The 16,534-nt window shown below is 47.1% G+C and overlaps 5 protein-coding genes across 5 annotated transcripts; 2 read left to right on the forward strand and 3 right to left on the reverse strand.

Moving 5' to 3' along the window:
* Positions 1 to 370: 370 nt before the first annotated feature.
* On the reverse strand, positions 371 to 2,758 carry PADG_02895 (uncharacterized protein; the record flags this gene model as incomplete). Its single annotated transcript, XM_010760344.1, has 1 exon — positions 371 to 2,758. One exon carries the CDS (start codon positions 2,756 to 2,758, stop codon positions 371 to 373), a length of 2,388 nt encoding a protein of 795 aa, XP_010758646.1.
* Positions 2,759 to 3,316: 558 nt separating this feature from the next.
* PADG_02896 (translation elongation factor 1 subunit beta) lies at positions 3,317 to 4,269 on the forward strand (the record flags this gene model as incomplete). Its single annotated transcript, XM_010759881.1, has 3 exons — positions 3,317 to 3,336; positions 3,568 to 3,956; positions 4,007 to 4,269. The coding sequence occupies 3 exons, from the start codon at positions 3,317 to 3,319 to the stop codon at positions 4,267 to 4,269; spliced, it is 672 nt and encodes a 223-aa protein (XP_010758183.1).
* A 1,122-nt stretch (positions 4,270 to 5,391) lies between these two features.
* Positions 5,392 to 9,617, reverse strand: PADG_02898 (STE/STE11/SSK protein kinase; the record flags this gene model as incomplete). Its single annotated transcript, XM_010760345.1, has 2 exons — positions 5,392 to 7,696; positions 7,765 to 9,617. 2 exons carry the CDS (start codon positions 9,615 to 9,617, stop codon positions 5,392 to 5,394), a joined length of 4,158 nt encoding a protein of 1,385 aa, XP_010758647.1.
* Positions 9,618 to 11,574: 1,957 nt separating this feature from the next.
* On the forward strand, positions 11,575 to 13,622 carry PADG_02899 (U2 snRNP complex subunit CUS2; the record flags this gene model as incomplete). The annotated part of the gene is made up of 6 exons (XM_010759882.1): positions 11,575 to 11,763; positions 12,164 to 12,298; positions 12,390 to 12,799; positions 12,911 to 13,019; positions 13,156 to 13,311; positions 13,422 to 13,622. 6 exons carry the CDS (start codon positions 11,575 to 11,577, stop codon positions 13,620 to 13,622), a joined length of 1,200 nt encoding a protein of 399 aa, XP_010758184.1.
* Positions 13,623 to 14,397: 775 nt separating this feature from the next.
* On the reverse strand, positions 14,398 to 16,353 carry PADG_02900 (tubulin beta chain; the record flags this gene model as incomplete). Its single annotated transcript, XM_010759883.1, has 8 exons — positions 14,398 to 14,758; positions 14,827 to 15,161; positions 15,239 to 15,694; positions 15,764 to 15,818; positions 15,886 to 15,927; positions 16,053 to 16,078; positions 16,201 to 16,224; positions 16,282 to 16,353. 8 exons carry the CDS (start codon positions 16,351 to 16,353, stop codon positions 14,398 to 14,400), a joined length of 1,371 nt encoding a protein of 456 aa, XP_010758185.1.
* Between the last annotated feature and the right edge of the window lie 181 nt (positions 16,354 to 16,534).

Here is a 16,534-nt window from a genome sequence, read left to right on the forward strand (position 1 = left end):
GAGATAGCCCCGGAGCCCTGGGGGGGAGTAACTATCCCGATTAGGCAAAAAAAATTACCTGCAACCTAAAGCATCGAGGTCACGGGCTCTGCACTTAAGCAGACCATATTTGATCCTGTTCAGAGATGGTGGCTTTTGAGGAACATTTGCGAGTATAGGCACAGTATCTAGATTTTGAAAGATCAGAGATATTTAGTACATGTAGTAAAATACATAGTGTAGTGGTTATCGAACCCAACGTTTTGTTCAAAATGTGATGTCATTTTCACGTTTTAAGAAGACCCCGACCTGAATGGAGATGCAACCAGTAATAAAACAAAAAAAAGGGGGAAAGAAAGAAAGAAATATAAATACAAGTAATGCACAGACATTATGTAGCTTCTTCAGTTGCGACGTTGAGACCAGACTTGTCAGCGTTGAAAGTGACATGCGCCATCTGGCCAGAAGTAACTTGCCCCCTGATTATTTTGTCTGCTAGACGATTGCCGATTTCTTTCGCAATAAGTCTGTTCAAGGGACGAGCTCCATATCGTGGATCGTATCCCTTGTCACAAAGCCAGCCTTTCACACCATCATCTACCTTCAAGATTATTCTTCGATCGTCCAGCCTCTGTTGAAGTTCTCGCAACCTAATGTCTACAATATCCCGCAGCGCTTTTCTTGAGAGTCTCTTGAAAATAATGAACTCGTCAATCCTGTTCAAAAATTCAGGAGGATATGACGTCTGAACTCTAGCCATAACAGCTGATTTTATCTCCGTCGAAACCTCCTCTCCAAGGGTAGGATCGGAGCCAACAAGAATTTCTGCACCTAGGTTGGATGTTAACACGATCAGAGTGTTCCGGAAGTCGATTTTATGACCCTGGGCATCAGTGAGGAAGCCTTCGTCTAGAACCTGAAGCAGAAGTGCTGATATATCGCGATGGGCCTTTTCGAATTCATCGAAGAGTAATATGGCGTAGGGCTTCCTTCTGACGGCTTCTGTTAATTGACCGGCATCCTCATACCCAACATATCCGGCAGGAGAGCCGATTAGGCGGCTAACAGTATGTTTTTCCTGAAATTCGCTCATATCAAACCGTAAAACGGCCGATTCGGTCGAAAATAGGAAGCCTGCCATCTTTTTGCAGAGTTCTGTTTTACCAACTCCCGTTGGTCCCAAGAACATAAAGGATGCTAATGGCCGATTCTCTCCGCTAAGCCCAGCTCTTTGCATACGAACAGCATTAGCCACGGCACAGAGCGCTTCATCCTGCCCACGGACTGACTGTTTTAAGGTGTCTTCCATGTGGATAAGTTTCTCAACCTCTCCGGCCATCAACTTGTTAACCGGGATACCTGTAGTACGGGATACCACACCAGCTATATCATCGCTCGTCACGGAATCGTGAAGAAGCACTACGCCATCAGCTGTGGTGCTGGTTGCCGTATCCGACCCTTCTTTTGGAAGTTTGTTCTCAAGTTTCGGAATTATCGAGTATCGTAACTCGCTGGCTTTGGCAAAATTTCCTTCGCGTTGGGCTTGCTCTAAATCTACCCTTGCACGTTCCAAATCCTCCTTGGCCTGTTTGATGGCGTCAAGTTCCGCTTTTTCCTTTTCCCAGACATCGGTGAATTCCTTGACTTTATCTTGCTTGGTTTTCAAGAGCTCTTCCAATTTCTCCCGGCGCTCCTTGCTTGGAATGTCAGTCTCCTTGCGCAGCGATTCAAGCTCGATTTGAATGGTCATAATTTGTCGGTCAAGCTCTTGAATTGCATCAGGTTTCGACTCCTGTTGTAATCGAAGAGCAGAGGCAGCCTCATCTACAAGATCAATCGCCTTGTCCGGTAGGAAACGATCCGTAATATATCGATTGCTGTATGTAGCAGCTGCCACGAGCGCACCGTCTGTAATTCTTACACCATGATGAACTTCATATTTTTCCTTGATACCTCTCAATATCGATATTGTATCAGCCACTGACGGCTCTTCAACAACGATGGGCTGAAACCGCCGAGCAAGCGCAACATCCTTTTCGATCTGACGATACTCGTTCAACGTCGTAGCACCGCAGCACTGCAGCTCACCACGGGATAAGGCAGGCTTCAGCAGGTTGCTTGCGTCAATGCTTCCCTCTGCCTTCCCGAGCCCAAGTAGCGTATGTAACTCATCCACAAATAATATAACACCCCCTTGGGCATCTTCCACCTCCTTTAGCACTTTCTTCAGTCTTTCCTCAAAATCCCCCCTGAATTTTGCACCTGCAATAAGTTGACCCAAATCCAATGAAATGACGCGCTTATTCTTGACACTCTCTGGGACGTCCCCTCTGACAATTCTCTGGGCCAGGCCTTCGAGAATGGCGGTTTTGCCCGTGCCGGCAGATCCAATTAGGACCGGATTATTCTTTGTTCTCCTTGATAAGATTTGTATTGTCCGCTGAATTTCCCCATCTCGACCAATGACAGGATCAAGTTTGCCATCCCTTGCTCTAGCAGTAAGATCGACTCCGTATTCTTCTAGTGCGGGTTTTTCCGGCTCTCCGCCCAGATTCATCCGATGAGTTCCGCCTGGAGGGTGTGGTCTACCGTTGGCATAATGGCGGACACCACAGAATTTATATAAGGGTACCTTTGAGAAGATCCGGCGCTGAGAAGGCCATTGTCTAAATAGTTCGGTCCGGAAAACCGGTGCTCGTGCCGGTATTCCGGATCTCGAAGCTGTTGCAGAAGCTTGAAGCAGTTGAGGACCGCAGCGTCGAAGTTTTGATCCCTGCATTGCGATATGCTGCCGACAATTACCCAAAAACAAATATCTCTAATGTGGAATTTATAAAGTATTCATACCGCTGAAAGCACGAAGAGCTCAAATCTTCAAAAATAATTTTTGGCTTCGGATATTATTATAGTTATGGATGTCAAACAAGGTTTCGATGAGATCATGTAATATATTGCACGTGACATGGTGGGTTGATTCTGTGGCGCTAAGTTTCCTATTAAGGACTAGCGCCCGATACATCCAACATGTGATTGGGCTTTGCATCCCTGGCTTAGGTAAACAGCAAAACTTTTGATTAGGTAACTAACCAAAACTCAAAACTCCTAATTTTTTCGTCTCTCCTCAAAACCCTTGAAAAAAGGAACATCTACAATACCCACCACCATTTACATGCACTTCTAATAAGCCCCTATTCCTCCCTTCTCGCCTGCAATGGGTTTCACAGACCTTTCCTGCGACTCTGGCCTTGCCAGTATGTATTGTTGTCCTTTCCCCGAGCTGGATGATGTGTTCTGACCAAACCCCCCTTTGATCAAAGTTGTCAACCACTTTCTTTCCATGAGGAGCTACGTTGTTGGGTGAGTTCAATACGTCCTGTCCTATTTTTCTCATTTTTCATGCCTATTGCTATTTTTAAATGATGAAAATAAATTGGTCCGTGTTGATGAGGCGGCTTAAGACACCGCTGAATGACTACTTCCTACGCGAAATTCGCATTCTGAAAAAGAAAATTACCCCACCAGTGGCTTAACTCTGTTGTACTGCAAGAAGCTTTCCACGAAAGACACACCGTACTAACTCAAAATCAGCTATACCCCAACCCAAGCCGACGTCGTTACATTCAAGGCATTCAAGAAAGCCCCCGACGCTGCTAAATATCCCCACGCTGCGCGTTGGTACAAGCACATTTCTTCATTCGGAACAGAATTCACTACCCTTCCCGGTGACCCTTCCAAACCATACACCGCATATGGCCCCGAAAGCACCGATATCCCAGTGAACGTCAAGAAAGCCCCAGCCCCAGCTGCAGACGAGGACGAGGACGAAGACATGGATCTTTTCGGTAGCGATGACGATGAAGAAGATGCTGCCCTCGTTGCTGAGAGAGAAAAGAACCTCGAGGAGTACAGGAAGAAGAGTGCGGCAAAGACAAAGCCTCCCGCTAAATCTTTCATCACTTTAGATATCAAACCTATAGGTAGGTTCTATTACTTTCCATTCGGTATTTCTCAGCCTAACCGTGAACAGATGACGAAACCCCCATGGATAAATTAAAGGTTGAGGTTAAAAAATTGCTGGAAACGAAGGAGGGTCTTAAATACTCCAAGGATGAACTAAAGCCTGTTGGCTATGGTATTATGAAACTCCAGGTTCATTTTACCGTCGAGGACGAGAAGGTATCCGTCGATGACCTTCAAGAAGAGCTGGAACAGACTTTCGAAGATTGGATTCAGTCAACTGATGTTGTAAGTGTTTCCCCAACCAGCTCTACAATATCGTTTCATTTCTAATGTATTACTCCAGGCTGCTATGCAGAAAATGTGAGTGGTGATTGCGTTAAGAACCGAGAGGAGTGGAGGCCATCGCGTGGTTTAAATAACCCGTGATACGCTAAGAATAATAAAATCCCAGTTGACTCTTCAAATGTTGAGGGTAGCTAAGTCAAGAATAGTTAGCTCCTCATGAACATAAATGAATGACATGTCTGCACAAAACATACTCCCAAATTGAGCTTTGTTTACTGAAATTTCCCATCATAATGTGGATTACTGCACCCCAGACCCTTCATTCGGACCCGAAAGATTGGCTGGCCATGAGTACTGTACGTCCGACCCATTGGATGACGTTTAGTCAGAGACAAACAGATATGAATCTTGGAAACAGCAATCTGGTTGAGGGAACTCAGCACGTCCTGGGTGGGTCTTTCAGAAGGGGTTAGTTACACTTCGTCTCCTCAGCTACGGATGGTACTCGGTGCTTAACCAACACTACATACAAAAATGACACTACTACCCCGTGACAGAAAAGTATGAGAATATGTGCTAAGAAAATGCATACTGTCCAGAGCACAAGGGGAAAGAGTTGAATGTACAAATGTGTAAATTGTTAACTTCACTTTTAAACACCTATCAATCCAAAAAAAAAAAATCAATCAATCAATCAATCCCAAACCCTCACCCCAGAATCCCACATATCGAGCAATAAAATAGACCGATGTTATAGTGAAAAGCCACATATATATATATATATTAAAAAAAAGCAGGGATTTCTGATGTTGGGTATCTCATATCTCACCATAAAACCAAAACTAATATATGTGAAATTAAAAAAAAAAAAAAAAAAAAAAAAAAAAACCCAGAAGCGAATGTAAGTAAACATACTCCTGATCTTCCCGTGAAACATGCAACTGGGTCTATTTTGCTTTCTCTAGGTGGCAATTTCCTGTTTGCCCAACTTAATCACCTGGGCAAATATGAAACAAGTTGAGGCATAATATATGTGTGAGGAAGATATATAGAAGATCAGTAAATAGGCAAGTAAGTAATTGAGATTTTCGTCTATCACGATAACGTTTAACGGAAATTTTGGAAACGCTTTTGAAAATCCGGGAGGGAGGAGAAAAAATGCATCAATCAAAGCGCATTGGTTGAATTCTGCCGAGAGCTTCCAGTACTTGGCGGTAGACTGCCACCAATGACGCTGCCCCCTTCGCTACTAGGAGTTTGAGGCTCCGCAACGACCTGTTGTCGAATGCTGACAATCCACTCATGCTGTAGAAGTTCAGTCGCACTCGGTCGTTTAACGGGGTCTATCTCAAAGCATCGCTTGATGAAATCGATGCCTATAGGGCTGAGTTGATCCGGCGTAGGGAGCTGTGGTTGACTGCCCTGTGCAATCCTGTACATGATTGCCCACTCGTTGTCGACACCTGCCCAGGGGCGGTGGCCTGTGGCCATTTCGAGGATTACACAACCAAGAGACCATATGTCCATGCAGCCGTGGCGGCCGGAGGTGTGGCCTACTTCTCCCCTGACAAGTTCTGGGGACATATACATCGGAGTGCCAGTCACAGATTTTTGGTTTCTCTTCTGTCCAAGTGCATCCTTCGCCGGGCCCTTTCCATCTTTTGCATTCGATGAATAATGATCCATGGCAGCCAAGGTTTTGCCCTGGCGCGCGATGACCATTGCCGCACCGAAATCCACGTACTTAATGACTCCGTTATGATCCAGCAAGATATTTGCAGGTTTGATATCGCGATGGACAATTCCAGCCTGGTGTAGGTAGGCCAGCCCCTCAAGCATCTGGAGTGTGTATACCATGATAACCATCTCGTCTTCAATTCGGCCATGCTCTAGCAGAGTTGCAAGAGATCCACCAGAGCAATATTCCATGAAAATATAGACCTTATCTCGATGCACCTCGATGCCGTAGTATGAAATAATGTTGGGATGATCGAGAACTTCAAGAACGCCCATCTCGTCGCGGATCTGCTGTGCAGCACCAGGAATAACAGAGGGCTCTTGGAGGCGTATTTCCTTCACCGCCATCAGATAACTGGTATCCAGATCAATGGCAGCGTAAACTGAGCCAGATGTCCCTCCGCCAATAAACTGGCCTTGCTGCCATCGCAATGTCACATTCGTCGCTGACGAAGACAGCACAGTAACGGACCGATCTGCTTCATTGGCACCTTCCAGAACTTTACCCAAAGCTTGCCTCTTGGCATCAGCCTCGATTCTTGTCTGGTCGATCTCTGCGAAAAGGACCTCCCGTCTTTCTTGTACCTCTCGTGATGCCTGTGCATCATCCATGATCCGACTCAGGTCCAGTTTTCTGAACCGTTGTCCAGAGGTGTCAGTGTGTTGTTGTTCAGCTTGCGCCGCTAACGACGATCTTGCTCCCATGATATCGAAGTGAGAAATTAAAAGTGACATGCACCCAGCAACTTTAGCCCGTAGGCGACTGTAATCTTCGTTACTTATAGCGAGAACGCTTTGGCCATGCGTTACTATCATAGCAAATTCGAGCGCCGCTACAGCCCACTTGAAGGTCTTGCGATCGGCAGCATCGCAGTCATCGCAAATAAAAGATACCCAATCGAGAGCCAGCTTAACAAGCTTGGTATGGTTCATCGAGCGTCGGTTGGCATCCATATACATGAGCGAACGCTTGCCAAATTCAGTAGCAAACGCAAAGCAAGATTGGATGAGTTCGTGATTGGCTGCATTTTTGCTTTGTCGTCTGACAATTTCGACGCTGTCGATGATTCCGGTTGAGAGTTTGTAAGCTGTCTTCTTAATCTTGTTCAGTTCAACATTGACACGACCTAAGTTGGCACGCTGTTCGACAGTAATATCCAACTGTAGACCTGTTAGTCTAGTTAATGCGTGGCGTGCATTCTGAAGCCGTTGTTGAGATCCGTCCGCGACTAATCGTAATTTGCCCAATCTAACATCCGTGGGCTGTTCCAAAAGGTCCACCTCCATCCTTTTGCCATTCCACTCTAGAGGCTTTTCAGGGAGGAGGACGAGAACGTAAGGATTAGACGGATCCTCGGGTAAATCCTCAGCACGGAACGACGTGCCCAGGATAGATTGTATGTCTTTAGGTCGGCCGTATAGTGAAGGCGACGCAATGAGACGAACTCCTCTCTGGCCCACCGAATCGTGTGAGATCACCATGAAATGGCCAGAGGCCAGGAGAGCCTCTGATAACGTGTCCACCATATCCTGCCGCAGGTTAAATTCGGTTGCGTTTTCGAATCGCTGGCGCAAGAGACGTGAAAACCGGAAAAGTTTTCGCTGACGAACCCGCACCGAATCAAAAATTTGTTTATAGCGTTTCTCTGTCTCAACAGCATCTTCGCCCGGTCGACAAGACAATTCCCGCTCGAAGTGGATCATCAATCGTTGCAAGGACTTGGCGGTTAAAGTGCTGCAAATGCATTAGCGATTACTCTCAGATGTCTCTAATACTGAAATAGGGGCCAGGCCAATGCATACCTGAACTGTTCAGCAACTTCGATGTCACCATTCTCGAGTTGTCGGCCAATATCATTAGAAAACTCCCACTCCCCTTCCAGTATCTCCGCCTCTTTGAAAGTATTTTTATTGGCACTGAGCTTCCAATTCAATAATTTGAAATAGTATTTCAGGCCGCCGACAACAACATTGTCAAAGTTCTCGTCAACACAAGGGGGGAGGTCCCAGCCAGGTTCAGGATTAGAGATGATAAGGTAGCGTTGCTTGATGTCTACAGCAACCTTCAGTAGGATTTGGAATTGGGAAATCATTTGATCAACTAAGATAGGAGATTGCAAGCCCGGGTCCTTCATCTTCTTGGCGTAGGAAAGACGCAGTCGGATGACCTCTTGGATAAGGCGCGACGGGAAGTTTATGAGTGTCAACAGTTCCTCAATGTACGGCGGCAGATGCCGTTTTGCAAACGCTTCCGCGTTCTCGATTAAAGTACTTTTGGCTTTTTTGATCACACCGCCAATACCATCCAGGATAGAGGGTTCTTTTTTCTTATCATGATCATATACATTCTCAGTGCTTTGAAGTGTTTTGAGCCCGTCTTCCTTCATGATACGATCGAGAAATGAGCCTTCGTCCGATAAGTCCGCTGCATAGGAGGCCATGGTCATGGGCTTCGCGAAATCCAACTCTTCATTCCCCACCCATCTTTTTAGGATAGCGAGTTCAGTGTTAATCAACAATGTCGTATTATGCCAGGCGATGACAGCATCACAGCTCTCTTGGAATTCTTCCGACGCCGCACGGGGATGTTCCGCCTGTAGAATACGCCTGCTAGGGTATAGGCTCTCGCACTGTTCGATTTTCTCCACGATATCCTCAACCTGCTTCAGCGGGGGTTTCCCGACTTGTGTTTCGCCCTTGATCTCAAAGGAAATGATGTCTTCGATGATGGGGCCAAGGTTGCTTATTTGATACTCGACAAATTTCTTCTGTAGAGAGATAGGTCTTCCAAACCTGGCAGCTTTGGCTCCGAGGAAAATTTCCGTATTCCACACCTCGCGACTCTTCTGCTCCATTGTCCCAATCAACCTCTGCTTCTCCTGTCTGATGACATCACCCTTGAGCACCGATGCTAGCATGGAGTACCATTCAAGCCTTTCTTTGTTTTTTGGATCCTGTAGCTCCTCCAGTGTAGGTTGGGCATCATCATCTTCTAAGATGAGGTGGGTGTCTGGGTCGAAAGGGTCAGTGTCGAACTGTGATTCTGATGAAGGAGATTCTTCCTCTGGCTCAGAGTCAGCTCCAAAGCCCAGGCCCGGGATCTGAGACTCGAAGTTGAGCCATTCATTGTGCCCCTGACGCACTCGTTGAACATATGCTCTCTCCTGGGCACGATATCGAGCATCGGGATCTCGTCGTTGCGGGCGTTTGGTAACGGACGGTATCTGGACGCTGGAGTGGACTGAGGTAAATTGGGGAGGCTTGCGGGGAGGCGCATAGGTGTTGGATGGAGTCCTGGCCGGCCCGGAGGGTCGCTGGGGTCTCAAGTCGGCCATGTCTGGGGGAAGAGGTTGGTCGAAGCCGGTCAAGGATGCACCGGCACCGCTACTACCCCGTGGACGCGTGGAAGAGGGAGGCCATGACGGGAAGGATGATTGCGTGGGAGCCACTGGGACGGGGGAGAAGGGAGAAGAGCTGGGCGCCAGCGGGGTTTCTGGTGGTGGTCGGTTCTCCTCTGGGTGTGGGTGCGGGCACAGGCCATCTGAGTGCTCGCCGTCTGAGGAGAGGAGATAGGGCGGGTGAGGGGCAAAGTAACCGGTATTGGACCTTGACCTGCCCGTGGTGTCCAGGACAGAAGAAGAGTCCGGGTGATCCATGGCTTATAGGCGCAGCACGGGCGATTCACCCTGATGCTTCGTGCATGGCGGTGGTTTGGCGCTGGTTGCCTGAGGTCGAGGTCTGGTCCGTTCTTGGAGCTTGCTCAAAAGCTCAACGAAGGTTTGAACCACAGCACTAGCCCCGTCGCGGTAAGGTTCTGCTGGGTGCTGTGGCGGTGCTAAGAGCCAATAATACATACATACAGCAAGCAATTAACTAGTGCTGGGCAAGTATCCACCTTTTGAGGTGCACGAATTATTAGACCAAGATATAAATCCTGCCCGCGTCGACATATTTAACCCTTCGTATATGTATATTTATATTTGCCTACGTGCTGTACCAAGTTGACATCCATTATTATAGCTGGTGATCCATGCAAGCCCTGAGCATTTTGAATCAGGTGTAATTACTCCGTACTATGAAACAGCGGCTTTCACCAGTTCGTACAGCATACCAAGCTCAGGTTGTGTCGAGGGGTGGAGCTTCTCTGTAAATCATTCAAATAACTAAAAGGGGGGGCTTCTGGCGAAGCTTTGGGCAGCTCCAGGTACAGGAACTGCGTGCAAGCCACAACTCCAATCCTCGAATTAAAGAGCGGGACGATCGACGATCACAATGAACGGATAGCTGCAGCCTGTCACAAGGATGATGGGGTGGGAACAGTGGAGGAGATCAAGCAGATAACTACTACAAAGGTCATCCATCAGGATGAAATCACTTAAGAATAATAGTTACATCAAGAGGCACGGTCATAACAACCTCCAGTCATAACAATCTCTTATCAAATGAACAGTTGAAAGCATCTCAGTGTTTGAAGACGGTTATGCCATCATCAGAGGGTTGAGACGCGGAGAACACGAACTCGGGATTCTCCCTCCGTCAATGGGGGCGTGAGAGTGCGATATGCAGGCAGATCGTCAAGTACGATAACTAGTTACTTATTTAAAGATCCACCCTCAAGAAGTTGCGCAAGGTAATAACGATAACTCATCAATGGTTAAACCACGGAATACAGTTGAAGAGATTAACTATAACTAGTTAACTTAGATGGTTTTGGGGAAGAAAAAAAAATTACGGAGTATATATAACTATCATTTTTGTCTTCCCTTACGCCGACCGTTGACGGCCGTACCTTGGATCGGGATGGATTCCATGGCATGAGCTCTCCCTATGACGACACAAGGTTGATAAAGAATGGTCTGATCATAGATCTGAAAATCGACAAGACGCTTAATCGCTTGGCCGCCGGCCCGTCCCCTCTCTCACTTGAGGGGGGCCCATTCATTGGCTGCCAAGGGGCACTAGCCATTTCTCCTTAATCTATTCTGCTTTCGCGAGTTAGTCGGGCTGGTTTTTGGTGATGGAAGAGGTCTGGCAAGTCAGCATTTCATCTGCATCGCTTTGCCGTGAGCCTGTGATGCAACGGATATATCCCATTTTCATAAATATGCTTGCGGACATCTTCATCAGCGCTCCTGTGATATGGCTTCATTTGAAGATTAACTACTGAATCCATATGCAAAGCAGAATGATGATGCGATGGATCTGAGGCTTCAGGTCCTCTGTTCGACAGTCCTCAATAGCTGTATTCCATCTCCTTCATTCCTTTTGCGTCTTGTAGGCTTTACCTGTATCACCTAATGGCAAAGAACCCCACACTCTGTAAGACAGAGTAAATATAGAGTCCGATAACTAAACGCATGGAATGACCCGCTTCCACTTAACTCTCCTTCAAATCGGAACTAAACCTAGTTTGGCAAGACGGCATCAACATGGGGGGACCCTCAGGCAAACAAACACAACATCTCACCGGCTTTAGACTCTAGAATTCACATCCACATGCAGACATCTCACGTATTTGGCTGTTGGTCTTTCTTTTCATTTTAATGCTTAATTCAAACATTGTATATACCCACAGAGAACTGAAAACTCATTCCCCTTGCCGCATAACCAAACATGGAGGGGCTTCCAAATCCTTCCGAACCGAACACGACCACGACTCGAGCGAGCTTTCCCCAGTCCCCGTCTGAATTTCATGACGATTACAGAATTTCCTTTTCCAAACTTGACGAGAAGTACTATTTGGAGGCTGAGGATGGGACAGAGTGGGAATACGATAATGCGCTGAATAGATGGGTCCCCCTGGTAGGCAGTTCATGAAACTCTTGCTCTCTTCCCCTATTCTACTGGTTGGCGCAAAAAGGCTGTGGTGATTTTCCCCTTCCCAACTCCCCAGATGGCGACATCTCGGGATCGGAAAGCCATGATCAGCTGCTGGCACAAACAGAGGGTGTGCTTGGAAATGCTGTTTGGGGCCAAATATGCACAATACCCAACGCTTTTGCTTGCGCAGCAACTCCCCCCCCTCCCTTGTTTCGCCTCCAGTATCAGGTGGTAAAAGAAAAACAAAATCGGGGAAGAAACAAAAAAAGAAAGAAAGAAAGAAAAATTAAAATGCCATCCTACATTCCCGTTGGATGCAGGACAGTATTCTAATTGCATGACCTCTTTGGTTTATTTTTGGTCTGTTGGGTGAATTACATAGGTGGACGATGCCCTCTTAGAACAACAGAGGGAGGCGTACAAAGTTGAAGGCGTAAATGAAGACGAACCAGTCGATCTCAAGCAGCAACAGCAGCAACGGCGGCTGAAGCGGAAAAATTATACCGGTGACCAAAATGTTAGTTGGCCCTTTCTACTTCTTCGCATGAGGTTATCATATAATGCAGCGAACATATATGCTGACGAACCCTTCATGGACCGATGTTTAGGATATCAAGCCGACCCAAGTCTCCAAGCCCAAGAAACCGCGCGTAAATACCGCTGTCTACGTTACATCCATCCCCCTTGACGCCTCCATGGACGAAGTGAACGACGTATTCAGTAAATGCGGAGTCATTGCCGAAGAAATCGACCGGCGAAAGCCACGGATAAAAATGTATACTGACGATGAAGGGAAGTTCAAGGGGGATGCGCTGGTCGTATACTTCCGTCCTGAATCTGTCAACCTGGCCATTCAGATGCTTGATGATACAGATTTTAGGTTTGGAGAAACGGGACCCGAGGGCAAGATGAAGGTCCAAGCGGCGGATTTCTCATTTAAAGCACAAAAAGAGGCTCCGGTCAAGCAGAATATGAGCGAGAAGAGGAAAATTATGATAAAAACTCAAAGGCTGAATAGGTTGGTGTTCGCATTTTTTTTTTGTTTGGTGTTTTGGGGGCTAGTGGAGAACTCATTTATGGACTTTAAAGGCAGCCAACCTTCATGTTCAATGCTAACCATTTGTTATAGCAAACTTGCGGACTGGGACGACGACGAGCCGTCGACTGTTCCAACAAGTTCTTCCCGATGGGATAAAGTGGTCATTCTCAAACATATGTTTACGCTACAGGAGCTTGAGGTACGAAATGTCTCATCATCCATCTATATAACGATATGACACATGGACGAAATATCCCTTGTTTCATTTCTTTCCTCCCAACCTCCCCTTTTAAGGGACATGAACATCCCCATGCTAACCCAAATGCCCATTGCAGGAAGACCCGGCTGCAATCCTCGACATAAAGGAAGATATCCGACAAGAATGCTCGAAGCTAGGCGACGTCACCAACGTCGTACTATACGACAGGGAGGAAGAGGGCGTAGCTAGCGTACGGTTCTCAGATGCCGAATCTGCAAATACCTGTGTTCAGGTGAGTCTCTCTACACCCTTCCCACTTACCCCGTCCCTCCTGATTTACTCAAATTATATGCAATTTGCAGCTCCTTAGCTGACTCCGCCCTTTCAAAAATTTACCCATAGAAAATGGATGGCCGGTTTTTCTCAGGCACGAGGGTAGTAGCATATATCGCCGATGGCAGCGAGAGGTTTAGGAAATCGAGTGCGAAGAATCCAGCTGCTCTGGCTGCTGTTGATGCGGAAGAGGCGGAGGATGCCAGCGAGGAGGAAGCTGAGAGACTTGACAAGTTTGGCTCATGGTTGGAGAGCGAAGGGAAAAGCTAATCTATCTATCTACCCATTGACGTCCAGCAGTTTCTTGTCTTCGTTTCCGTTGAGATTAGGACCGGGGGGGGGGGGGGGGGGCGGGTTCATGCCTATACTTACTGGTGTTTACTGACTTTACTCTTGGTGTACTCTGATTGTTTACCTGTTGTTGTCTTCTATTACTATTACTATTGTTAATGGTATTATTATTATCATCTAGTTCATAGCCAATGGCCCTCAGAGGAGCCCATCCCACCGGCAGGCAACCGGAATCAACAACAGATAACAAAGCAGGGCATGAGCAAATGACTTGACAAATCTTTTGAGACTTCGCTGGCTCTCCATGAAGCAATAATGAAGATTAAAATTTTTGTGTTACCAACAGAGAATCAGGTAAAATAAAGACCCGAGTGAGGCGTTTATAATTGAAACATTGAGCTTGCTCTCTCAAAACTAAAGTAATTTGAACAAGAGCCACACACATACACACATGCACATGCACATGCACACACATATGCTGGCAGTTGAGCTAAAGGTGCTGTGTGATTTGAGTTTGTGGTATAGAATCGATATGTCGCTACCAAACAGAAGAGAACAAAAAAAGAGGCACAAAAAACAAGCTATTAGAAGTAATGGGGCTAAAGTACTATTATACTTTGCTTTAACTTCTTGCTCTACTCCTCGCCTTCCAGGACCTCTTCCTCGACACTATTGAAACAGAAAAATCATTGGTTAGTACGAAGGAAGCAGAACAAACCATACCCAACAGAGACGAGGGGGGGAAGAAATCTTACTATTCATCCTCTCCCTCGGAAATGCTAGCCTCCTGGTACTGCTGGTACTCGGAGACCAGATCGTTCATGTTGCTCTCAGCCTCCGTGAATTCCATCTCGTCCATTCCCTCACCCGTATACCAATGCAAGAAAGCCTTGCGTCGGAACATAGCGGTGAACTGATCACCAACACGCTTGAAGAGTTCCTGGATGGAGGTGGAGTTTCCAACGAAAGTGGAAGACATCTTGAGGCCGCGAGGAGGAATGGAGCAGAGAGCGGTCTGAACATTGTTGGGGATCCACTCAACGAAGTAGGTGTTGTTCTTGTTTTGAACATTGCGCATCTGATCTTCGACTTCCTTCATCGATACCTTACCACGGCTATGGGGAAAGAATACCTTTTAGTTAGGAAAAAGGAGGGATGGTGACATGAGGTGGAAAAAGCTTACAAGATAGCTGAGCAGGTGAGGTAACGGCCGTTACGGAAGTCGGAAGCAGCCATCATGTTCTTAGGATCGAACATCTGTTGGGACAATTCCGGAACGGTGACAGCACGGAAAGAGTATGCGCCACGGCTGGTGAGAGGAGCGAATCCGACCATGAAGAAGTGAAGACGAGGGAAAGGAACCATGTTGACGGCGAGTTTGCGTAGGTCAGAGTTGAGCTGACCAGGGAATCGGAGGCAGGTGGTCACACCGGACATGACGGCGGAGACAAGATGGTTGAGGTCACCATATGATGGCTCAGAGAGCTTGAGAGTCCGCATGCAGATGTCATACAGAGCCTATATATACATTCAGCGATCCCATAACGAAATTGGGCCGTTGACAAAATGAGATTGAAGACATGTGGAAACCATACCTCGTTGTCGATACAGAAGGTCTCATCAGAGTGCTCAACGAGCTGATGAACCGACAGGGTGGCATTGTATGGCTCGACAACGGTGTCGGAGACTTTGGGCGAAGGAACGACAGAGAAAGTGGCCATCATGCGGTCTGGGAATTCCTCACGTATCTTGGAGATCAACAAAGTACCCATACCGGCACCGGTACCACCACCAAGGGAGTGAGTAATTTGGAAACCCTGGAGGCAGTCACAGCCTTCAGCCTCACGACGGACGACATCGATCACCTGGTCCACCAGCTCAGCACCCTCGGTGTAATGGCCCTTGGCCCAATTGTTTCCAGCACCAGACTGGCCGAAAACGAAGTTGTCTGGACGAAAGAGTTCGCCAAAGGGACCGGCACGGACTGCGTCCATGGTACCGGGCTCCAAGTCGACGAGGACGGCACGGGGTACGTACTTCTTGCCAGAAGCCTATATAATGGATTTACCAGTCAGTTGTTGGACGGACCGCCTCTGATGTTGGGGGGACCGTTCTCCCACCTCATTGAAATAAACATTCATGCGCTCCAACTGGATATCGGAGGAGCCATTGTAACTACGGATCAAGTCAGAAGGGGCTCGTGCAAGTCGAATTAATCAAGTTCATAGGGTATAGCACTCACAAGCCAGATCCGTCGAGACCATGCTCACCAGAGATGGTTTGCCTGTATATACAAAAAAAAGAAAAAAGAAAAAAAGAAGAAAATATGGTCAGTACAACAATGTAAACAAAAACATGGAATAACAAAAAATATCAGCCATGTGATGACGGTTGGAGGATTTGACATACCAGAAAGCAGCACCAATTTGGTTACCCTAAGTGATCACACAAGAGCGCGGAGGTTAGAAGCCACGAATCCAGCATAGCAACATCAAACAGGGGCAGATATAAACATCTTGCTCCATGGGAAGGGAGGGAAACTAATAATTTGACATACGCATTGGCCGGTTTGGAGATGGACCTGATATAGATTAAAGATAATAGTCAAATGTGTTAGCGACTAGGTCTTAACATTCACAGTTCGTTTCTCCCAATTTCCAAGGGGATTCTCTAGAGGGATTGTATGCTGTGGAAGTACAACTGGGGGCATCTAGGGGTGGTCTGCAGTGGGGAAAGGACATGGAGCAGCCAGACATCAACAAAGCCTGGGTGTTCCAGATGACGCGTGACAACAGGGAGGAATCAACGTACGATTTCACGCATTATGGATGGTTAGAGGAAGATGTGAAGTTATGAACCGGGGGGACGCCGGGGGTACGCGGGGGGACGCA

The sequence above is a fragment of the Paracoccidioides brasiliensis genome (assembly GCF_000150735.1).
Source record: "Paracoccidioides brasiliensis Pb18 unplaced genomic scaffold supercont2.3, whole genome shotgun sequence".
NCBI lineage: Eukaryota > Fungi > Ascomycota > Eurotiomycetes > Onygenales > Ajellomycetaceae > Paracoccidioides > Paracoccidioides brasiliensis.